Source organism: Chiloscyllium plagiosum, chromosome 2 (genome assembly GCF_004010195.1).
Source record: "Chiloscyllium plagiosum isolate BGI_BamShark_2017 chromosome 2, ASM401019v2, whole genome shotgun sequence".
NCBI classification, from domain to species: Eukaryota; Metazoa; Chordata; class Chondrichthyes; order Orectolobiformes; family Hemiscylliidae; genus Chiloscyllium; species Chiloscyllium plagiosum.
The window spans coordinates 85,604,370-85,630,153 of NC_057711.1; the positions used below are offsets into that span (position 1 = coordinate 85,604,370).

At 41.4% G+C, this 25,784-nt stretch overlaps 1 protein-coding gene across 1 annotated transcript in view; it reads right to left on the bottom strand.

Annotated features, from left to right (window-relative positions):
• Positions 1–8,031: 8,031 nt before the first annotated feature.
• The window catches only part of LOC122561580 (fructose-1,6-bisphosphatase isozyme 2-like), a 56,137-nt gene continuing 38,384 nt past the window's right edge, over positions 8,032–25,784 (bottom strand). Inside the window, exons 6-7 of the mRNA XM_043713401.1 lie at positions 13,963–14,082; positions 8,032–9,576 (exon numbers count right to left, since the gene is read on the bottom strand). Coding sequence (XP_043569336.1) covers positions 9,382–9,576; positions 13,963–14,082 — 315 coding nt within the window. The 3' untranslated portion in view covers positions 8,032–9,381. The remainder of the gene's footprint in view (positions 9,577–13,962; positions 14,083–25,784) is intronic.

Consider the following 25,784-nt stretch of genomic DNA (forward strand, 5'->3'; position numbering starts at 1 on the left):
TAAAACCAATTATACTAAATTTAACTTGAATTTAAAACAAATTATATCACTATCTACTTTTTTTAAGACCATAGGATGAAATTTATCAGGACCTGACCCTATGGCAGTTCCAACAAAATCACAATCATCAGACAAGAAATACTGAGATTCTCTCTCAAATTCAATTTCAGATTTATCTTTATTTCAGGCAATTTACTTGTATGCTCTATAATGATGACAGATTCAAAATTAATTATGTTGAATTTATTTGTCATTTCTTCATTTTCCATTATTAATTCTTCTTTCTCACTTTCTATAGGACTAATGCCAGCACTGTTAACTCTTCTTTAAAGGTTTATATATTGGCTCAATCTCATATGATTTGGCTTAGAGTCAGTTGTGTTGAGATTTTTTTGGTGTGTTTGTTGCTGCGAGTTCTCTTGCCATATCTGAGCAAATTGGGCTCATTAATTACTTACCTTGCACCTTTGGTGTCTCTCTCTCACTGATTCTAACCCATTGTACTGTTCACCATTCCTAGAATAACTCACCGCTCAGCAAATATCTGTTGAAAGACTGGCATCCCCGATAAACATGCCATTTTTAAAAGGTATGCATCCAGACAAATATTAGTAGTCCAGTGTTGCCCTGCACTGGCAATGTAATGGCACACTAGGTATGTTGCTCACAGACATGCAATCCTATTCTCTTACTCTATTCATTGTTTAGCCACTAGGCCACACAGTGTACCTATCTTAGCCACAGCCTGTTTAAACACCTGAAATCACCACCATTCTGCCCCCAGTAACCACTGGAGATCCACAGCTCATCATTGTCCAGTTGGAGACATCATATACAGACAAGTAATTTGACAATTCCAAACATGAGTTTCTACTTCCAGACAGTAAAAACAAATACAAATAAACTAATAGAGCTGACGGTCACCCCCACAATGCAAATATGATGACCAACAACAATTTTACGTTTCATGATAGCTTAGCTTTCATCTGCTGAAACTGGGTGTGAATTAAGTCCTGTCCGGTTTATAGTTGCAGTTGAGCTGTGCCATGCATAGGAAGAGCTTTCTTCTCCCAATGTCCTCGTCTGCCTCCTTGGAAGGTTGCTTCAGTTCTCTCGTTTCCTCAACATCTATCACATTTCCATGTTGTCTGCTGTAATTGTGCAGTGCACAGTACACCAAGATGATGTGCTTCACTCTATTTGAACTACATTGAAGAACTCCCAAGGCCAGCATTCACCTTTTAAGTCATTGCTACTATATTCCGCACCATTGAGGTATCAATGTTACATCTGCAACCAAATTGCCTTTGAGCAGCATTTGAAGCCTAAGCACAATAACTCTGCATACATTGCAGATGGTTGAAGAAATGCCAGGAAATTTAATACAGCTAGAATTTGCAAACAGCTGCTCAAGTACTTACCCATTCAGTATTTTAATGACCTGCTGATGTGGATCCCACATTGTTTCCCATCAAACTGACACCGTCTCCACCTGCACAGGGTGTTTTCTCAGCCATTTTCCAGTTGCAGATGGCACTAGTGAACTTTAAATGATGGCAGGAAAGGCAGCTCACCGTTGATATTTCAGCACCAGTCCCATTTTGGTTGCCAGGTACACACTCAGAGCATCCATGTCCCTTACCTCTGGTCCATCCTGTCCCAGTCTGGGTTTCATTATCCAACTGGCTGCCCTATCATTCTACCTATCCTCTTGTTTTATAAGCCTATATTTGTCTGTTCTAAACTGTTACGCTAACTGGCCTGTTTTGTTTTCAATTAAAATTTCTATCCTGCTTATATCTCCCTCCTTGTTTGAATAAGGGTGTCACATAGGCAGTTTTCCAATACTCTAAAATTTTTCTGTAAGATTTCTTGGAAGATTACTGTCAGTATATTCTATCTGTAGCTATTTCCTTCAACATTTTAAAATTATTTGCAAATTTACTCTCATAGTTTATTTTCTCTTTTTTTTGTGGTCCTCCATTTTATTCTCATATTGAAATTGAACGGTGTCACAAGGAAATCACATATAAATCTCTAGATAAAAACAGAAAACACACCTCATGTGACCCTTCAAAAATAGTCTTGTAAGTCATTTGGTTCAAGTGTAATTATCTTCACTTTAAAAGCATTCAAGGATTTTTAAATAACTTTTTTGAGGAAAGAATTCCAAAGACACAAAAAAACATTCTTCTTATCTCTGCCTCAGATAGGTGACCTTTTGTTTTGTAAATAGTTTTATTAAAGACCTTTTTAAACCTTTTACAAAACTTCTATATACAAAAAAACACCAAAAAAACAGAAAAGTAGAGGCAGTACAACAAAGTCATAACACGATACTATTAGTAATGAATGACCTACTATTCTACCAGAACAAATGTATCTACTTAAACTAAACTACAAACAGCTTAAATAAATATTAACTTCAACAAAATTCATGTAACTTACACTAAATTATATCTCACTACTTTATTCTATCTCACTTATCACACCCCCATTGAGGCTCCCATCCCTGGGAGCGCCAGCTATAGTACCCATATTCTCTTTTTACCCCTAGCCTCCCTCCCAGGGCACCATGGGCACCCATACCGATTCCCACAACTATACCATGGCCCTAATTAACATTGCTGATAAGTCTGCATCAATGAATTTAAAAAGGGCCGCTACATCTTGTAAAACTGCTCCGTTTTGTGATGCACCACGTTTGTGAGGTAGTCTTGGGGGAGAAGCTCCATCACCAGCCTACACCACTCCATAAGACCTGGTGGTTTTTCCGATGCCCAATTCACTAGAATGTTCTTCCTCGTACAGTGGGTAAGAATGTTACACAATCTCGTCCCGTGTGCCCCCAGAGAGGGCAAATTTGGTAACCCCAGAAGAAATAATACCAAATCCATGTTAATTTCAATCCTCAGGATGTCCTTTAGCTCTGTTGCTATAGCACTCCAGTATCCCTGGATCCTACAACATGACCAGTAGCAATGTGTGAGAGTGCCTATACTAATTTTACATTAACTGACTAAATCACATCAGGACCTTCCCCTCAAACAAATCTCCCAGGCATAAGATTTCCTCATTCTCCCATAGCTTAAAGCCAGAGTCCATTGCCCCAGGTTTAAATCCTTGGGCTCCCACCAACAGGGGAAATGGCTAGGTCTTAGACCAATTGCCCTCGTCTTGCCTCATTTTCCTCCAGGCTTTCACTGTATTTAAAATGATTGGATTTTTACACTGCTTGGTCATGGATTTCATCTTATCCATAAATAATAAATTAACTAGAGGTCATCTTGACTGTGAGGCTTCAATGTCAAGCCAAATCGACTCCAAATCCCCCCCCCGTACTCAGTCACCAACATATGCTAACAGGGCGCTTATTTGATATTTCTTCAAATCCAGAAGATCCACCCCTCCCTCACCCTGTGAAAGCTGCAATTTAGTGAATTTAATTAGAGGGTGCCTATGGCACCAAATGAAGGACCCTAGCCAACCACTGAGCTCCTAACACTCGTTTGGGTAGCAGCAACGGGAGTATTTTCATGGGGTACAACAGGCGAGGAAGAACATTGATTTTAATCAGGGCTATGCGGCCCAACCACGATAATGGTAACCCCTCCCACCGCTGCAAATCCTATTTTATCCTCTCCAATAGTTGTACATAGTTAGCTTTATATAGCTGGTGGAAGGAAGGGATAATAAGAATTATCAAATACAAAAAGCCTTTAGGCGACCTTCTAAATGGGAACTACATTCCATTCAGATTAGGCACCTCCACTAATCTCCCTACTGGCAAGGCTTCCAATTTTGTAAAGTTGATCCTGTAACCCGTGAAACTGCCAAATAAATTAATTGTTTGAATCAGTCGAGGAACAGACTTCTCCAGATTGGCCAAGAACAAGAGGACGTCATCAGCATATAAGGTGACCTTATGTTCCCACATTCCCACCCTTAGCGCCACTATTTCAGGATCCCTCCTGATAACCTCAGCTAACGGTTCAATTGCCAAATGGTGAGAGAGAACACCCTGTCAACTATCTCTCCCAATGTTAAAGTTATCTGACTTAGCACCGTTTGTAATGACTGCTGCTTTAGGATCATTATACAATACTGTCACCCAACTGGCAAAAAATGCCCCATACCAAACGCTCTAGGTCCCCAAACAGATATGGCCATTCTATCTGATCAAACACCTTTTCTGCGTCTAGACAGACTACCAAACCCGGAATCAATCTTTGCTGGCATACCTGCATTATGTTCAATACCCTCCTGATATTGTTGGAGGAGCAACGGCCTTTGACAAAACCCGTCTGATCTTCTTTTATAATATGGGGCAGGACCTTTTCCAACCTCACAGCTAGCATGCTAGATAGAATTTTAAAGTCTACATTCAACAGCAAAGCACATACACGAAGCACACTCTTCGAGGTCTTTCCCCTTGTTTAAATTGAGAGAGATATTAGCCTCCCTAAGAGAAGGTGGCAGACAATCCTGTGCATATGAATAGCTATACATTTATGATTTGCTTATAGAATTCACTTGGGAATCCATCTGGCTCCAGTGCTTTGCCACCCTGGAGTTGCACTTCCTGTACTGTTATAGGCATACTCAATAGGGAAACCTGTTCTGTATTTATACTGGGGAGGTCCAGATTCTCAAAAAAGGACTGCATTCTCACTGCGCTGTGTTTGCCCCCCACCTCCGACTGATATAGCTCTGCAAAGTATTCCCTAAATCTAATATTGATTTTCTTCAACTCACAGGTAATCAAACCAGCCTTCTCCTTAACAGACATAATACATTGGGAAGCTTTTTTCCTCCTAGCCAAACATGCCAGATATCTACCTGGCTTGTCTCCAAATTCAAACAGTCTTTGTTTAGCAAAGGAGACCTCATTTTTAGCCACTTGTGTGTACAATGAGTCGAGAGCTGCTCGGAGGATTGTGACCCGCTGTAACTTGACCAAAGAGGGCCTACTATGCTTCCCAGCTATCTGCAGCCGGGCCTCCAGCATCCGTTGTTGCTCCTCCCTCTGCCTTCTTCCAGTCGTAGAATACAAAATGATCAGGCCTCGTAAATATGTCTTAGCGGTCTCCCAAAGTATTGCCGGACTACTGGATGTACCAGAGGGCTCTGAACTCTCTTCTGATATATTCGACAAATTTGCTTTCCCTTAACAGAAATGTGTACATGTGCTAGTGCCGTGTATCCATTCCACTACCCTTGATTTTAACATCTAAATACACTGGCTCATGATTCAAGACAGCTTTATTCCCAATTTAGCAAGCCAATGTTCTGTCCAAACTATCAGTTCGCATACAAAACATGTCAATTCGCGTATGGCACTTTTGTGGGTTGGAGTAGAACATAAAGTCTCTTCCATTAGGGTGGAGGTGTCTCCATACATCCACTAGTCCCAATTCCTCACACAGGTCCACCAACTGCTTAGATTGCGCGGGCGTACTTGCCAGGCCCTTGGCATCCTGTCAACTTCGGGATTTATTAGGCGATTAAAATCCCCTCCTATGATCATGCGGCACACCCCAAGATTCATTATTTTAGCCACTGCATCAATTAGAAATTTAAGAGGATGCACTGGGGGACAATATACATTTAAGATGCCATACTCTTCCCCATGTATTAGGGCTTTAAGAATGTTAAACCATCCATGTTTGTCCTTAATCTGCTCCATTACTTGGAAAGGGAGGTTCCTTCTTATCAGTATAGCCACTCCTCTACTCTTAGAGCTGAAGAAGGAGAAGAATACCCTGTCATAAACCCCCCGCTACAGTTTCAGATGCTCCTTATCAGTTAGATGCATCTCTTGCAGTAGGGCAATGCCCCTTTCCTTCCTAAGGCTTGACAAAACATTCTTTCTTTCAATAGGAGAATGGCTCCCTTTTATATTCCAGGTGCACCACCTGAACAAATCACTAGCCATGGTCGTCCAGGGCAGCTCGTGGTTTCCCAAGAGGAGAATGCTCATCTGAGGCATGATGAGCTACAAAGACATTAACTCCGTGAAGTCTAAAAATTACTCCTATAAAAACTACTACAACTAAAAAACTAATCACCACATTTAACTGAAACAAACACCTAAATAACTCCCAATTCACTAGAGATCTTCCACCTTGCCAATAGGGGGCTATCGTCCCAATCCTACTACCATCTTAACTCCCTCCAGCTGAGGCTGTGCCCTAGCCCTAGGCAATTCACAGATTAGGAAAACCTGTTATTTACATTCTGAGAGTTAACAATGGATGCCCATCACCACCCCCACACCACCCCCCACTCCCCCTCCCCACCCATCTTAACCACAGAAATAGCCACCCCCAATACAAAATCAAAAGGACAGCAGTAAAAAAAGGGCCCTAGATAATGCCCAGTCGACCAATATATAAAATAATTCCAGTTTTACAACAAGGCTGTACGTATAAAGCCAATAACCACAGATAAGTGGATAAGTGGAGAGAGAAGTGAAAAAAAGAGGCAATAAAAAAACCCATACCTTTGTTTGCAATGATGCCCCCTCCCCTCCCACCCCAAGTCAGGTCCTTCAATTCAAAGAATTCACAAAGTGCCTCATCTTTTCTGCAGAGTCAAAATTATATACTGTCCCCCCCAGGGACGAAACACAACACGGCCGGGTACCTCAAGGAATATTAAATTTTCAGGTCCCTTAATTCTTTCTCGACTTCATCAAATGCCCTTCTCTTCTTAATTGGGGCTTCTGAAAAATCCTGAAAAAACATTACTTTGAGCCTTTGTACATTAAATCCTGTCAATTTCTTCCCAGTTTTCTTGCTGTTTCAACTTTTAACTTTTTTTATATAATACAGGACTGTGTGGGGGCGTGGGTCCAACCCGGACCTGTGCATTGCAATCCAGTGGGCCTGCTCCACGCTCACCAAGCCCGACTCCAACTCCAACCTCAGGAACGTCGGGAGCCACCCCTCCAAGAAGCCGACAAGGTCCTCACCTTCTTTGTGTTCTGGAAGACTCACGAGCTGTAAGCTTTTTCTCCTATTATTGTTCTCTAAGTCGTCAACTTGGTTTTGAAGGACCTGAACCTAGTCTTCCATATTTGGATCCTTCCTCCCAAGACCTCCACCTGGTCTCCAATGCCGCGGTCCTCTCCTCCACTGCCTCCATTCTTTGGTCCAGCAGCTGGATTTCCAGCTTATCTTTTTTAGCTTGGCAGATAGTGGTTCTACAGTTGCTTTTCTTGGAGTTTGGCAAACCCCAAGAGTAAATGCTGCTGTCCTGTTAGATCCAAAGGGGCTGCCACAGGAGTTTGAGCACTGGCTGCAGCCACCCCCAATGCAGTAGGGGAGTGCCCTGTCTGCTGTGCTCCTTTCGGACCCTTTCCTTTATTCAATTTCATCCTGGCCTTAAAGCAGCTCCAGATTATCAGTTTAGTTTAAATTAATACTTTTTTCTCCTGGGGGTGGTTGATGGTGGTGGGGGCATGGTAAAGGACCACCTTGCCTGGGGGTATGGCACAGAGTCCAGTACAGCAGACCACTCAGACCGCTGCCATCTTGGATCCAACCTCTTATTTTTAATCAGCAAACCCGAGTTCGAGATTTTCTCATAAGAGGAAACATCCTTTCTGCAGCAACTCTATCAAGACCTTTCAGGATAATATATATTTCAACTAAATCACCTCTTACTCTTCTAACTCCAGTAAATAGTATAATTAAATTTAAAAAAAAACAAGTCTTCGGTGTCACTTGAGCACAGACCATTTGTACAGCTCATGGTGGGCGAACCGGATATTTGTCCTTTGGGTGAGTTCTGGTGACATAAAGAAGCTGTACAATTGGTTGGCTAATGATTCTGGGTTGATAAGCTAAGATCAGAAATATGACCCTTCCTCCCCTTATAGGTCTTTTAATCTTGCATACAATTACTAGCATTTTATTGAAGCAACCAAACTCAGGATGGTTATTTAGTTAGGTAGCCTCTGACTAAACTCAACATTATACACAAAATAATGAACTACATTATCAGTTTAACTTTAAAAAGTTTATTTTGAAACAATTCATTTCATATTTAAGCAATTGCAATAAGGGATTTTGTAGATAAAGGGTAGAGCTTGTGTCACTCTGTAACTCTGTCTTTTCCCAGCTGGATTTAAAGTAAAACAGAAACCTCGACAAAGCATTGCGTTTTTTGAAGAGTTAACGCACATTGGGCAACTGTTGCAATTACACAATTTCAACAATCTACCAAAAAGGATGAAAATAAACATGAAAGACCTTGGAAGCATGAAAGACCCCACCTTGCATCAATTCACATCAACCTGAAACTTTTCAAATGTTTCTACAATGGAACATCAAAACGCAATTGCTTGTTTGGAAATAATAACAGCTGTTGACATAAGTTAATAGAATCTCGCTAGGCTGAGCAGAGAACTTCAAGGGCTCTTTGCTAAGAAGGAGACAGGTTAAGACAATGCGTGACTGTATGAACAGTATTGCTTTGCTTGATCATTTTTAGCTTGGAGAACAGTTCAATACATAATGTTGTTTGTTTAACCTAAGGAAATCTGAAATTCTTCTTAGCCTCAAAATTAAAATAGTGGAGTATTTATAGAATTGGTAAAATGCATTCTCTCTAAATTCTAAAGCACAAACCTGTTGCAGTCAAACAAGTAGTGGGAGGATAGGGTAAAGTAGTCATCTCATCCATTTTCACTTGGTTACAACAGTTCTCGTGGACAGATTTTCATCAATTCAAGTCATATATGTGCTTGGATGGATGTTGTATATAGTGGGAAAGTTTGTGTGAAACATGGCGAGACTCATGATTTACTTTGTTACTTGTAAAAATTGGTACTTAATGTTTGAAATGGAATAATTCTATCTTGAATACACATAAGGGTGAAATTGGTCTTCAACAGGAGAACGAAACAGATGACAATGAATTGGTAGCCAGCTGTACACCTTCTTCAGTATTCTTCTCCATTTAAATAGTTTGACCTTGTCCCTTTCCCTGACTGCTTGAAATGAAGTTAAGCCTCAGTTTCTTTGGATAATTGTCACCCGTATGAACAACATTAACATAATTCTGAACTCATTTAACTCAACAAATGCACAAAGAAATAGTGAAATAATTTTAGAAACAACTGCCCAAAGAGTCTCTAATTTTCTAAGTGCAGCAAGAAAACTATACTTTCAGGAAAACTGAGAATTCAGAAAACCAAATGCAGAATTGAGTCAAGCATGGAAGAAAATTTAGCAATATATTCTTATATCTACTTCAAATGTGTTTCTCATACAGTTTACACTTTTGTACTGAGCACAGTCCTGTTTATTTAAATCTATAGATCGGTCATTATTGTTTCAAGTAATCAGTTTTGCAATCTGTAGGGAGCTTGAAACTTCATGCGTTAGCTTCGTGTTTCGTTACAAAGGAAAGGAATTCATCAACATCATCAGGTGATCCCATTATGAGTGGAACCCGTTGATGAAGAGACTCTGGCTTCACATCAAGTACTGGCTGGGTTCCTGTTGTGGCTTTTCCACCAGCCTGTTCCATTATAAAGGCCATTGGGTTGCATTCGTACAGAAGACGAAGCTGTGGTTAACAAACAACACATTTAAATTATTTATTATAACATTTACCATAACACTAACATCAATTATTCTAATATGTAGCAGTGAGCTTGAACCATATCATTAAGTTCAACCAGTAGATAATAAGTGAGTCAGGTTATTCCTGGAAAATGCTAGTATACTCAGGGTTCATGAAAGATTTGGAGCAGGAGCAGGGCATTGAGATAATTGAGTCTATTTACCATTCAATTAAGACTAAGGAAGATTTATATTGCAATTAAATTTGCACTATTCATCGACACCCCTTCCCTAATAAAAAAAACCTGTCTACATTCATATCCGGATACCCAAAACCAACAACAGCAGCCTTGCCTTTGACATTGGCACAATATTATTGATTCGTTTGTGTCTTCAGTAACACAAACTGCCATCCTTTACTTGAACAGAAACTTCAAGAAAACTACCTCCTCCAGCAGTTCTTGACTTTCATATGTTGTACATCTCATTTATATTGCAGCAATGCTGATGAAGTCAGAGCTTCTATTTGTGGCGAGTTAAAATGGCTCTGTAATATATAAGCCACAACTGAAAACCGAGTGTTGTAATCAGAGAGCAGAGTATGAATGACTGTTCTCGTCATCAAGGCAGCATTTGATGGGAATGTGGCATCGAGGAGCCCTAGCAGGGTAGATTTCAATGTGAATCAGTGGAAAACTCTCCACTGGTCGGAGTCATACCAAGCACAAAGGAAGACAACTGTGGTTGTGCAGCTAGTTAATTGGCCAGTGTCCTGGTAATGGAAGGGAATGTTCAGCCAGGATTCCTAATTCTGCTAAAAAAAAAAGAGCTGAGGATGCTGGAACAGAAGCAGAAATTGCTGAAAAATCTCTTTAGGTCTGGCAGCAACTGTGGAGAGAACTCAGATTTAATGTTTTGGGTCCACTGACCCTTCTTCAGGAGCAGAATGAGGTGGTGGTAGGGTGGAGAGTAAACGATAGGTGGCGAAATAAAGAGAGAAAAACAAAGGAGTGGTTACAGGTCAGTCTGGGTGGGGGGATGCTGAATAGCTGCTAATGTGAACAATTAATGGGTAGTGTGTGTTAACAGGAGAAAGTGAGGACTGCAGATGCTGGAGATCAGAGCTGAAAATTTGTTGCTGGAAAAGCGCAACAGGTCAGGCAGCATCCAAGGAGCAGGAGAATCGACGTTTTGGGCATGAGCCCTTCTTCAGGAAGGAGATGTGGCTGTGGTAGCGAGTCTGTTTGAGAACGTGGCTGAAGAAGGGCTCATGCCCGAAACGTCGATTCTCCTACTCTTTGGATGCTGCCTGACCTGCTGCGCTTTTCCAGCAACATATTTTCAGTGTGTGTTAACAACCCATTGGTGGTAGGGGCAGGAATGGGGAAAAAAGCTAAAACCCTAAAATGTTGAACTCCTGAATGCTGCAGCGTCCCCAAGCTGAAAATGAGGTGCTATTCTTCCAGCATGTGCTGAGCTTTGCTGGAGCACTGCAGCAAGCCTGAGACAGAAATGTTGGCCATGGAACAGGATGGTGTGTTGAAGTGGCAAGCAACTGGAAGCTCAGGGTCTTTTTTGCAGACAGAACATAAGTGTTCTACACAGTGGTCACTCATGCATATGGATAGCAGTGAATTGAGGGATGCGTAGGTTAAGTTATTTTATTTTACATTAGGATTAATCCTCAGCACAACATCATGGGCCAAAGGGCCTATTCTGTGCTGTACTTTTTTCTGTTCTATGTTCTATATGCGCTTTGTTTCCCAATGCAGGGGAGACCACACTGTGAGCAGCGAAAGCAGTTGACTAAATCAAGTGAAGTACAGTAAAGCACTGCTTCACCTGCAATTTGTGTTCGGGAACTTGGATAGTGAGGAGATAGGAAGTAAACAGACAAGTGCTACACCATCTGCAATTGCAGGGGAAGATGCTATGGGGTGTGCAGACACGTTGGGAGTGAAGGAGTGACTAGGATGTCCTAGAGGGAATGGTCCTTGCAGAAGGCTGATAAGGAAGGGGGCAGAGAGGGGAATATGTGACTGGTGGTGGCATACTGCTGGACGTGGCAAAAATGGCATCCAATGATCCTCTGGATGTAGATTTTGGTGGGACAGTAGGTGTGGACAAGGGCAGGGAGGGCCTTTCACTGTCATGGGAGGGAAAAGAGGCAGTGAGGGCTGAAATGCGGAAGATTTGTTGAACCTGGCTGAGGGCTCTGGAGAATCCTCGGCTGAAGAAGATGGACATTTCAGAAGCCCCCTGCTCATAGCTGGCATAATTAGAACAGATGAGCCAGAGACAGAGGAACAGGGAGAAAGGAATAGAATCTTTACAGGAAGTAGAGTGTGAGGATGTATAGTCAAGGTAACTGTTTTGAAGGTGTGTACTGTATTTTTAAGAGAGAGAACGCTAGCAAGGACTGACTGAAAGCACAGTGTACTGAACAATTTAAAAATATAACATTTGGTTGACACAAATAGCTGGTTCTGTGATGCCGTGGTACAAAAACAAATTCAAATTCAGCCAATTAGTTTAAATTATGTCCCAGAGACCAAAATCCAATTGAATTTGAATTTAATGTTTTGATGACATCAAACTAATGAAATTATCTGATATTTTGAGGTATAAACCCAGACATTTTGAACAGTTAGAAGAAGAACTGCCAAGAACACCAACAAATATAGACTACTAGCTGAATAGTCCATAAGAAATTTGTGCACTAGAAGACCAAAGCTGATTTAAAGAAATATACAGAGAAAGTTTGACATCTGAAGATGACAACTGGTTTTGAAACTGATTTGCCATAAATTCAAGAGGGAATTTATTGGACCAGTATTGTAGAGTGGGAGGTAAAAGATAAGTTTAAGAGAAAGAAGTTGTAAGTAGTTGCTTAATGTTCTCTTCTGGACTTAAAGAATAAAATTGTTAATTTTTACTTTAAATTGTGACCTCTGGGATAGTTCTTTGCCTCTTGAAATTTAACAGATTACAGTATGAGTTGAGCTTCTCTGTGGGTTTAAATTAGCAGAGGGATTTACCCAGTGCTAGAACAGTAACTGTGGGAGTAAGTGGTTTTGTAGTGCATTTTTGTGGCCAGCCTATCTCTGGAAATGGAAACAGAGGGAGGGGAGGAGCCAGAGATGGTCCAGGTGAATGTGAGAGCAGGATGGAAATTGGAATTGAAATGGATAAACGTTACCAATTCTGGACAAGAGAGGGAAACAGCACTGATGATGTCATCAATATACCAGAGGAAGACTTGTGAGTGAGGGCAGGAATAGGACTGGAACAAGGAATGTTCCACATACCTCACCAAGAGACAGGCAAAACCGGGGTCCATGCAGGTACTCATGGCTACCCCTCTGACCTGAAGACAGAGAGGAGCTAAAAGAGAAGTTGAACAGGGCGATGAAGAACTCAATCAGGTGGAAGAGAGTGATGATTGAGGTGATGGTTCTAGACTTCTTTTCCAGAAAGCAGTGGACAGATCTGAGACCATCCTGGTGGCAATGGATGTGTAAAGGGAATGCACATCCACGGTGAAGAAGAATCAGCTGGAGCCCACAAATTGGAAATCTGAAACTGATGTGAAATATCAGGGGAAAAGTGGGAAGGGACTAGACAAGAGGAGACAAAATCGAGTCAAGGTAGGAAGAGATGAGTTCTGTGGGGCAGGAGTAGGCAGAAACAACAGGCCTCCTGTGCAGTCATATTTGTGGATTTTGGGAGGAGGTAGAAGGTTTGGGAGACTATGAGCTTGCAGGCAGTGAAGGGGAGATTCCAGATGAAATAAGTGGACACAATGGCATGATGTTCGAAGATCCAAGGGAGGTAGGAGGAGGTATCTGAGAGCTGACACTCAGCCTCTGCAATGTAGAGGTAAGTATGCCGGAAAAACAGCAGCACCACCCTTGTCAGCAGGCTTAATTACAAATCAGGGTTAGATCTAAGAGCATGGAGTGCAGTCAGTTCAGGTTGAAACAAGTGAGGGGGGGGCGGGGGGAGGGGGGGGGGGTTGGCAGAGGGGTTGGCAGAGAAATTGAGGCGATCAAAGTCACGTCGACACATTTCAATGAACAGGCCAAGTGCAGCTAAAAGGCCAGAGGGAGGAGTTCAAGTGGAGGGAGAGTGTTGCAGGTGGGTGAAGGTCTTGGGATGGGGAGACTCCATGACATGATGTTGAACTCTCCTTGCATCGCCTTTGTCTCCATGGCATTCTTTTGGAGCAAAAAGAGCAAATTACTGCAGATGCTGGAATCTGTACTGAAAACAAAAAACAAGAGTCCTCTCTCCAAGTTCTGCTAACTACATGGTGCAATAAATGTTTGTGTTTACAAGCCATCTAAAACACAAACATAAGAATGTCCAATTACAACAAGTGAAAATGTACCTTTCCTTTTGGGCTTTTCTTGTTGGCAGGATACATGAAGATACCTCCATATTTTAATGTACGATGAACATCTGCCACCATAGACCCTACATATCTTGAACTGTATGGAGCAGTACCATCCTGCACAAAGAAAAGATGACGTATGTGAATGCAGTTAGCTCAAAGAATAGTGAAACACTAAATTCCACTTCATTGTAAGTGTCCATCCTGTAATTTCTTTTCCCATTTTTCACCAAAAGGCAATAGCTTTTCAGAAACCAGTTTGTGCTGAACTCTCTCCAGTACCTCCTCTAAATGATCATCCTTAACTGATGAACTTAGATGTTGAGAGTGAGAGCCTGTTCATTGTGATTTACATTGAACTTTTAAAAACTGCAATAATGGTGGAGAAAAGCGAAACAGATATATTTCCTTCATATACCTATTGGTAAAGGTATTGGCATAAAACTGACACAATACATGCAAGGAACTGAGCAAACAGGAAACTTCTGTGCAATCTTTTAGACATAATGTTTAGCCTGTGATTTTTTTAGTCAAACATTGTGTAAGACAGAATTGGTCATTTCTCTCTCAAGCCACTTGATCCTACCAATATTTTTTATTGCACTTGAACAGAATTACGAGAACAGATACATTTTCAGGTGGACTGAGCTGAATAACATCTATGAATGGGATTGATTAAAATAACAGCTCTCCAACCAGGTACTTTCCTTCAATGGTCACTTGATGGTGATCTGTAATGGAAATCTTTCTCTGCTCTTGCCCTGTATGCTGAAGTCAGTAGAGAACTACAAGTAAAAACAATTTAGCACACCTACACGATTATACCTGTGGTTTAAAATCACAGAATGCAAAAGCCATTAGAGGAGAGTTTCCCTCCATATGTTTAGAAGTCTGACAGTAACTAATTAAGTCTACTTCCTTTATTTACTCTGGTTAGCTGATTAATAATAATTTAGCAATCATCTGTTAGGATCAGTATCCAATATCTAAACTGTGGAATGGAAACACTCACATTCCGCGTAATACACAATGAGACAGAGTAATAGGATGCAGGATATGTGAAGGCCAATGATTGTCAACATGCTTCTCCAAGTTGATTAATCACACAAAAAAAATTGCAACTGTTAGTGGAACAGATACTCAGTGGAAGTTGTTTGGCATTTTCCTTTTCTCTTTTAATGTGAAAATTGCAAATCCACTTTGTGTCCACCTTCATCAGCTTATGGATTATATGGATATAGGTTTGTAAGGACTTACTCACCTTCTTCAGCCTGCTCTTTCACACAACTGATGCTGCCAGCAGAGTCTCTCAAAGGCCTTTTATCAGGCTCCACTTTCTCCTCACTCATCACAATTTCTAGTCAAATATCCAGCTACCACCAGTTGAACGAAACAAACCAGGCACTGAACTAGGTTCATAGATTTGTAGAATGTTAAAGCACGGAAGGGCCATTGTGTCCACACTGGTCATCATCCATTGAACAATTCTAATCCTGTTTCCAAGGCTTGGCCTGTAGCCTCATATGCTATGACGCTTCAAGTGTTCATCTAACAGTTCCTAAATCTCTTGAGGGTTCCTGCCTCTAACACCATCTTAGGTAGTGAGTTCAGACACTTACAATCCTCTGGGTGTAAAAGAAATTTCTAAATCCCTTCTGCTTCTTAATTTAAAACTGGTCACTGAACCGTCTACTAAGGGGAAAACATTCTCCACAGAACTTTGTACACCTCAATCAGATCCCCTCAGTCTTCCCTGCTTGAAAGAAAACAAATCCAGTCCAGCTAGTCTCTCTTTATAGCTAAATCACTCCAGCCCAGGCAACATACTGGTGAATCACTTCTGCACCCTCTCTAAAACAATCTCATCCTTCCTACAGTGTAGCAATGAGAAATGCAGTTAGTAGCCCACTGTGGCTGAACTAATGGTAGATATAGATCTATTATAGCTCTGGTATTCAATGCCTTGAATCATAAAGGCAAGAATTCCACATGCCTTCTTCACCACCTTATCTCCCTGACTTGCTGCCTTCAAGAATCTATGCACAAACACATCAAGGTCACTTCTCGAGGTCCTACCAATAAACATGCACTAACTTGCTTCCCAAAATGCATCACTTCATATTTTTCGGGATTACATTTCGATTCCCACTATTTAAAAAACTAAAGTAAGATTCAGGAACTGGCTGGGAAGGTGAAACAAAGGCAAGGCTCATATCATAACTAAAGAAAGAAAATGAAATGAGACGCAGTGTTGTAATGTATTCTAGAAATTTCAGAAAACAATTATTATTCCCTCGAGGAAGCATTTCATTTCTCAGATAACAACAAAATGAATGACAGCGAATGATTCTATTTGAACTCCATAGGTTAGTTTAAAAGAGCAGGTCAACATTTAAACACAGACCTTCCTAAGAATAGCTGATAGTAAAAGGCTTTAATAACCATCCAGCTAAAGGATTGCAGACAGGTGGTGGTATATGAGTGTTCATTGGTATATGAAGTTGAGTCAGACAACGTTAAGTATGGAGCCAGCACACTGACCTCACATTGCCGCGTAATTGAATTCATGTATTAATGTAGAAACTCAGAAAATAGGTGCAGGAGTTGGCTATTTGGCCCTTTGAGTCTGCATCACCATTCAATATGATCATGACTGATTATGCAATTTCAATATCCCACTCCCACTTTCGCTCTAAAGACACTTCCATAGCCCTTGATCTCTTTTGCTGCAAGGGCCATGTCCACCTGATATATCTAAGGAACTGACTGCAACAGCTTTCTGCGGTAAAGAATTTCAAAGGTTCACAACCCTCTGAATGAAGAAATTCTTCTTCATCTCAGTCCTGAATGCCTTAACCTTTATTCTCTGACTGTGACTCCTGGTTCTTGACTGCCCCCAACATCGGAACATTCTTCTCGCATCTAGCCTGAACAATCCCATCATGATTTTATATGTATCTAAGAGATTCTCCACTCATTCTTCTAAATTCCACTGAGTACAAGCCCAGTTGATCCAGTATTTCTTCATATGTCCATGCTGCCACCCTGGGAATCAGTCTGGTGAACATTTGCTGGCCTTCCTCAACAGCAAGAATGTCCTTTCTCAGAATGGGACACTAAAACAATACTCAAGGTGTGGACTTACCAAGACTGCAGCAAGACACCCCTACTCACATACTCAAATCCTCTCGCTATGAAGGCCAGCATGCCATTAGCTTGCCTCACTGCCACTTGTACCTGCATGTCAAACTTCAGCAACTGTTCCACCATGCTACATGGATCTCATTGCACTTCATCTTTTCCTAAACCTATCTTCCTGTTTCTGTCACCAAAGGAGAATAACCTCACGTTTGTCCACATTGCACTGCATTTGCCAAGTATTTGCCCATTCAGCCAGCCTATCCAAGTCATCCACTTAGCATCCTCCTCACAGTACATGCTGCCACTCAGCTCAGTGTCATCTGCAAATTTGGAGAAGTTTCTTCAATTCTTTCCTCCAAATCATTAATGTGTATTGTGAACAGGTGGGGTCCCAGCACTGAACGCTGTGGTACCCCATCCATCACTACCTCCCACTCTGAAAAGGACCCTTTTTTCCAAATCTGTTTCCTGTTGCTGACTACATTTATCCACATTAATATATTGTCTCTGATACCATGGCCTTTAATTTTGATTATTAATCTCTTGTGTGGAACCTTGTCAAAAGCCTTTTGAAACGTCCAGATACACAACATCCACTGACTCACCCTTGTCCACTCTACTGGTCACATCCTCAAAATATTCCAGAAGAATTGTCAAGCATGATTTCCCTTTAGTGAATCCATGCTGACTTGGACTGATGCTTTCCAAATGCTCAGTTATTACATCCTTAACAATTGACCCAGCATTTTCTCCACCCCCAATGTCAGGCTAGCCAGCCTATAATTCCCTGTTTTCTCTCTCCCACCTGTTTTAAACAGTGGGGTTACATCAGCAACCCTCCAGTCTATTTGAACTCTTCCAGAGTCTATAGAATGCTGGAAAATGATCACCAATGCCAATATGTCTAGGACCTCTTCCTTAGGTATTCTGGGATGCAGAGCATCAGATCCTAGGGAGTTATTGAGTTTTAATCCCATCAATTTCCCCAATACTATCTCCTGACTAATAAGGATTTCCTTCAGTTCCTCCTTCACGCTTGACCCTCTGTCCCTAGCATGTCCAAAGGTTATTCCTTGTGAAGACAGATCCAAAGTACTTGTTCAACTTGTCTGCCAGCTCATTGTTGTCCATTATGAATTCACCTGATTCTAACTATAAAGGACCTCCATTTATCTTTACCAGTCTTTTTCTCTTTAAATATCTATATAGAAGATTTTGCAGTCAGTGTTTAAGTTTTCCGCAAGCTTACTCTCATCTTTTATTTTCCCCTTCCGAATTGAACCCTTTGTCCTCCTCTACTGAATTTTAAATTTCTCCCAGTCCTCAGGGTTGTTGCTTTTTTTGGTCAATTGATTTGCCTCTTCTTTGGCTTAAACACTATCCTTGATCTAGCTTGTTAGTTATGGTTATGTCATCTTCCCTGTTTTACTCGTACAGGGATGTGCACAAATCTGAAAGTACCATGGAAATGATACAGCCTGAGATTGTCACAGTTATTGGTAGATGTAGTCCAGATGGCAATGGGAGTCTTGTGGTTTATAGTAAATATCAGTTAGTAAGCTATTGCTGGAGATGGCAATAGAGAGATCAAGAAAGGGGAGGGAAGTGTCCGAGATAGACCAAGTGAACTTGAATGTGGTGCGGGGCGGGGGGGGAGCGGTAGTTAGCAAATTTGATGAACTGCTCCCAGTTCAGCCTGGGTGCAGGATGCAGCACCAGTGCAATCATCGATGTAACGGCAGAATAGTTGGGAAACAGTACCTGCGTACATACTGAAGAGGGGCTGTTCGATGTAACCAACATGCGAGTGCCTATTGCCACCTCTCGGAATTGGAGAAATTTATGGACGGGCATTTACTATAAACCAACAGACTCCCATTTCCACCTGGACTACACCACCTCCCACCCTGTATCCTGCAAAAACTCCATCCTGTTTTCCCAATACTCCCATCTCCATCGTATCTGCTCTAACGAGCAGATGTTCCCAGATGTCCTCCTATTTCAAACAACATTTTTTCCCTCCTCTGTCATCCAGAAAGGCCTCCACCCCACCTCCTCCATTCCCTGGTCCACTGCTGTAAACCACACCCCCAAACATAATAAAGACAGGGTTCCCCTGGTTCACACTTGCCACCCAATAGCCTCTGCATCCTACGTATTATTCTAAAACACTCCTGCCAACTCTAATTAGACTCCACCAACCAGAACATCTTCCCCTCCCCACCCCTCTCTGCCTTCCACAAGGACTGATCCCTTCGTCACCCCTTGGTTCACGCCACCCTCCCACCAACCTTTCCAATCTTGCCAGTACCTTCCCCTATAAGCAAAAAAGATGCAACAGCAGCCCATACACTACCTCCCTCACCTCCATCCAGGGTGCCAAACAGTCCTTCCAGGTGAGACAGAGGTTCACTTGCATCTCTTCCAACTGACTGCGCCTGGTGCTCCTAATGTGGTCTTCTCTCTAAATGTAGTCTAGGTGACCACTTCACTAAGCATCTTCACTCGGCCTAGTGGTCACTGCCCATTTCAATTCCAATTTCCACGCCCTCTCTGATATGTCCATGCTCCGCCTCCTCCAATGCTAGCGTGAATTAGACCGCAAATTGGAGGAACAACACCTTATCTTCCGCCTGGGCAGCCTGCAGCCCAGAGGACTTCAAACAATCTTCCCACCCATCCCCCAGCTCTCTTCCCAGCCCTACCTCCCCCCTTTCATTCAACCCATCCTTCCAGCTACCAACCAGATTCATCCCTCCCATTCACCAACCAGGTCGTACCCACTACCTGTGACCACCTATCACTTTTGCACCATTCTGCTACTCTCCCCACCCAGTCCCCTCCTCTCTTTTTATCTGCAGCTTCCCCTACCCTCACATCTCATCCTGAAAAATGATTAATAACCAAACGTTGACTTCTCCACCTCTTGATGCTACCTGGCTTGCTGTTCTTCCAGCCCCTGTTTGTCTGCTATTTGTCTGCTTTGGAGTCCAGTGTCTGCAGATTTTTGTCTTTAGAAAAGAACTAAAGACTTGCACCTGTTTAGCAAAATTCTTGACCACCAGGCAGCTCCAAACTAGTGATTTGCAGCTAATTACGTACTTTTGGTATGTTTACTGTTGTGACATAGGAAAAATTAAATATAGCAGTACTTAGTATCTTTTTATTATAAACATAGGGGCATGAGATAGGAGAATGAAAGGCATTTTTCATCTTTGTTCCTCAGTTTCACTATCAGGCTCTCATGTCAGGCATATTATGAATGCTGGAGTACACACTGTTCTGATTGGTGCACATTCTGCCAGCACATTCTCAAAAGAAAGAGTCATTGAAATTATTTTATAATGATTGGGCTAGTGATGGGATGGATAAGAATTTATTCCTCCTCTGTTGTTGCTATTTGAGGGGTCAAAAATCAGAACGGAGGTTAGCAATTCCTCTGCAAGGAATCACAGAACTTCTTTGGCATTTCATTGCATAGGAGTAATGTGATGAATTGGATCACCTGCCCAATGTTAAACCCCCTCAACCTTTTTTCCACTGGTGTCAATAGAAACCCCTCAGGGAGTACCATCCACCATTTAGACATACTTATGTAGAAAACCCCATCTGCCTCAAACACTATTTAAGCATTGTAGTAGTAGTAGGAAGTCCATGTAGAAAGGTTATGATGACATCTGGGAGGAACACTTTAGACAGGGTAAATTTTCCATTCATTAGCTCATATGGAAGGTTAAATTAAGACTTCTATTCTGTTGGTCCAGGACAATAAGTACTTGAAGGAACAATGAGTTCTCCTGGGGGCCTGTTCTGCTTTCTTATAATTGGTAATGTATAAAACAAATAACCTTTTATTTATCAAATTGTTGATGTAAGATTTAGAACATAGAACATAACAGCGTGGTACAGGCCTTTCGGCTCTCGATGTTGCACCGACCTGTGGAACCAATCCAAAGCCTATCTATCCTACACTATTCCATTTTCATCCATATGTTTATTCAATGACCATTTAAATGCCCTTAAAGTTGGTGAGTCTACTTCTGTTGCAGGCAGGGCATTCCAGCCATTACTACTCTGAGTACCTCTGATATCTGTCCTGTATCTATCACCCCTCAATTTATAACTATGTCCTCTCATGCTAGCTCTCACTGTTCACCCTACCTAACCTTCTTATCTTATATGTCTCTATTAAGTCACCTCTCAACTTTCTTCTCTCCAATGAAAACAGCCTCAAGTCCCTTAGCGTTTCCTCATAAGACCTTCCCTCACCAGGCAACATCAAAGCAAATTTCGTCTGAACCCTATCTAAAGTTTACACATCATTCTTATAATGTGATGATCAGAACTGTATGCAATACTCCAAGTGGATCCGAAACACAATCCCTCTACCAATAAAAGCTAAATAACCTTATGCCTTCTTAACAACCCTAACAATCCTGGATGGCAACTTTCAGGGACCTATGTACATGGACATCAAGATCGCTCAGCTTTTCTACACTACCAAGAATCTTACCATTAGCCCAGTACTCTTTATTCCTGTTATTCCTTCCAAAGTGAATCACCTCACACGTTTCCACATTAAACTCCATTTGCTACCTCTCAGCCCAGCTCTGCAGCTGATCTATGTCCCTCTGTAACCTGCAACATCTATCAGCACTATCCACAACTCCACTGACCTTAGTGTCATCCACAAATTTACTAACCCATCCTTCTACACGCTCATCCCAGTCATTTATAAAAATGACAAACTGCAGTGGCCCCAAAACCAATCCTTGCAGCACACCACCAGTAACTGAACTCCAGGATGAACATTTCTCATCAACCACTACCTTCTGTCTTCTTTCAGTTAGCCAAGTACTGATCCAAACCACTAAATCACCCTCAATCCCATGCCTCCGTATTTTGTGCAATAGCCTACCATGGGAAACCTTATCAAACACCTTACTGAAATCCATATACACCACACCAACCACTTTACCCTCATCCACCTGTTTCGTCACCATCTCAAATAACTCAACCAAGTTGTGTGAGGCATGACCTTCCCTTCACAAAACTGTGTTGACTATCCCTAATCAACTTATTCCTCTCTAGATGATTATAAATCCTATCTCTTATAACCTTTTCCAACACTTTACCTACAACCAAAGTAAGGCTCACTGGCCTATAATTACCGGGGTTGTCTCTACTCCCCTTCTTGAACAAGGGAGCAACATTTGCTATCCTCCAGTCTTTTGGAACTATTCCTGCAGACAATTATGACAAATATCTAAGCCAAAGACCTGCAATCTCCTCCCTGGCTTCCCAGAGAATCCTCGATTAAATCCTATCTGGCTCAGGGGACGTATCTATTTTCACACTCTTCAGAACTGCTAACACCTCCTCCTTGTGAATCTCAATCCCATCTAGTCTAGTAGCCTGTACCACAGTATTGTCCTTGACAACATTGCCTTTTTCCAGCATGAATACTGTGGAAAAATATTCATTTAGCGTTTTCCCTGTCTTCTTGGACTCCATGCACAGCTTCCCACTACTATCCTAGATTGGTCCTAATCTTTCTCTAGTCATTCTTTTATTCCTGATATGCTGATAGAAAACTATCTGCCAACGATTTCTCAGGTCCCCTCCTGGCTCTTCTTAGCTCTCTCTTTAGGTCTTTCCTGGAGAACTTGTATGCGCCATAAATGAACCTTCATGTCTCATCCTAACATAAGCCTTCTTCTTTCTCTTGACAAGAGATTCAACTTCTTTAGTAAACCACAGCTCCCTCACTCGACTATTTCCTCCCAGCCCAACAGCTACATACTTATCAAGACACACAGTAGCTCTTCCTTGAATAAGCTCCACATTTCAATTGTACCCGTCCCCTGCATTTTCCTTCCCCATTCTACGCATCCTAAATCTTAATTATCGCATCATACTAGCCTTTCCCCCAGCTGTTGCTCTTGCCCTGTGTTTTATACCTATCCCTTTCCATCACTAAAATAAACATAACTGAATCTTCTCTGTTCTTACTGAAACGTCTAAATTCCGGAACCTGACACAACCATTCCTGTCCCTGCTCTATACATGTCTCAAAAATTTGTAAAAGTTATTATGAGCAGGTGATGAAGGGTAATTGGTTTTCTGATTTTTCCTGCTCCTTGTTTGCCCACAACAGAAAAGAGAAAACAGGAAGCTATATTTTTTTAGAATCTCTACAGTGTAGAAACAGGTCCTTCAGCCCTACAAGTCCACACCGACCCTCCAAAGAGTATTCCACCCAAACCCATTCCCCATTACTCTACTTTTACACCTAACCTACACCTCACTGAATGCTATGGGCAATTTCAAATGGCCAATTCACCTAACCTGCACACCCTTGAATTGCAGCAGCCGGATGAAACCCCCACACATACTGGGAGAACGTGTAAATTCCACACAGATGCTTGCCCGAGGCTGGAATCGAACCCTGGGTCCCTGGTGCTGTGAGACAGCAGAGCTAACCACTGAACCACCTTGCCATATTACCCATGCAGAACGTAGTTCATTATGTACAACCAAAAGAGAAAATGCTGGAAAATCTCAGCAGGTCTGGCAACATTTGGAAGGAGAGACAAGAGCTGACGTTTCGAGTCTAACTGACCCTTTGTCAAAGCTTCTATTCATTATGTACAATATGTGTGAATTAAACTAGACAGGTATTCTTCAATTAAACATGATAAGTGTTTTATTGCTAAAGTCCACTCACATAGAAAATAATATTAACTATTCAATTACATCCTACTTCCCAATAACATACACCAACATACTCACACACCAAACATGCAGAAAACTACAACTTCGCAGAAAACCAGAGCTTCCTCTGTCAAAATTATAAAATATTTAATAGAAGATAAAGTCAAAAGATTCATCGACTGTATCTGGATGTTTCAGTTCTCACTGGCTTTGCAGTCATGGTTGGTAGATCCCCTTCTCCTTTAATTACTTGCTGGGTTGAAGCCTTTATACGAATGCGCAGTTTAGGAGAGGAGTAGCCTCTTGGCACTCATGCCTACACAGTTATTCAATAAGATCATGACTGAACTGATTACTCTGATAATATTTCGCCTCCTTGCTTATTGAGAATCTATCTAACTCTGCCTTAAAAAAATTCACCATATTTTGAGGAAAAGCATTCCAAAGATTCAAAATGCTCTGAGAAGATAAAATTCGCCTCATCCCTGTCGTAAATGGCTGCCCCTTGAATTTTAAATAATGATTGCTGGTTTTATAATTTTCCACAAAAGGAAGCATCTTTTCCACAATGCATCTTGTCAAGACCTTCTTGGATCTCATATAGAGTCATAGAGTCATATGTATCAATCTTACTCTTCTAAACTCCCTCTGTTACAGGCCTAACCTGTCGAATCTTTCCTTATAACATAACTTATACATTCCAAGCATTGATCTAGTAAACCTTCACTGAATTGTTTCCATTTACATTCTTGTCTAACTTCTCGAGTTTTGGGTTCAATTTCCATTGTAATAAATTATAATATTCTATTGGGCACGGGGTACGGCTATCTGCTCAAAGGTATTGATTAGTTCAGTTGGCTGGTTTGGAATATAGAGTGACACCAACAGCATGGATTTAATTCCTGCACTGGTTGGGCTTACCATGAAGGACTCTGCTTTTCAACATTTCCCCTTGCCTCAGGTGTTGGACCCTCAGGTTCAGCCACCACCAGTTGTCTTACTCTAACCAGAGAGCAGCCTTACGGTCTGGTGAGATTATGACAACTTTATCTTTCCTAATTACTTGCTGTGTCAGCATACTCACATCTTGTGATTCATGTATAAAGAAAGCTCACCCAGAGCTTTCTGCACTTCAGAACTCTGCAATTTCTCACCATTTTTTACATACCAGGCTTCATAGCTTAAAAGAAACACGTTAAAATTCTCAGGCTGGTTTTCAATTCACAAACAGAGCTCACAGCTTTGAGCGAGGTTTCAGGGAGAGAGAGAGAGAGAGATGCATTCAGACTGCAAGACATTCACTCTGGCAACTGATTGTGTTCTCTGCCCAAATCCAAATTCACAGCAAAGGTGTATCAGACAATCTTGCTCTCGTTTAGTTGAAATACTCCTTAGGAAACAGAACATATCACAGAATGTCTCCCTAACCATGACTGCATAATAGGGAAGGTTATTAATTTTAATGATTGCGCCATAAACTCCTTCAATTCTCCATCTCAAAAAGTCAGTTCACACTTTCAGCAGATCATAATCACTGTAGATGCTTCCATCTCCTTGCCAAGGAGATGTTACTTGGCTACCATGATGGATATGAGTTTTCACCATCTTAGATTTCAGTCAACAATTTTTGCTTTTCAAAAATATATTTTTAAAAATGTATAGATATAACCAGTTGATGAAGTTACACATTTATATTCCATATCGTGCAACTTTGTAACACGGTTTTTAAAAAGGGGCTATCCAGTGAACATGATGAGGCGTTAGCTACTGACCAATGTGCTGAGGAGGGAGAAAGTAAGCAAAAGTCGATTACATTGAATTAGTGCCAAGACATCTGCTAAAATAATGTTTGTGAAATCTTACTGATGCAGAATGACTGCTTCTATTTGCTTTTGCAACTAAATTTTAAAAATAATTAATTGTATGCAGCATGTTAATGCATTAAAATAGCTAAATGCAAATAT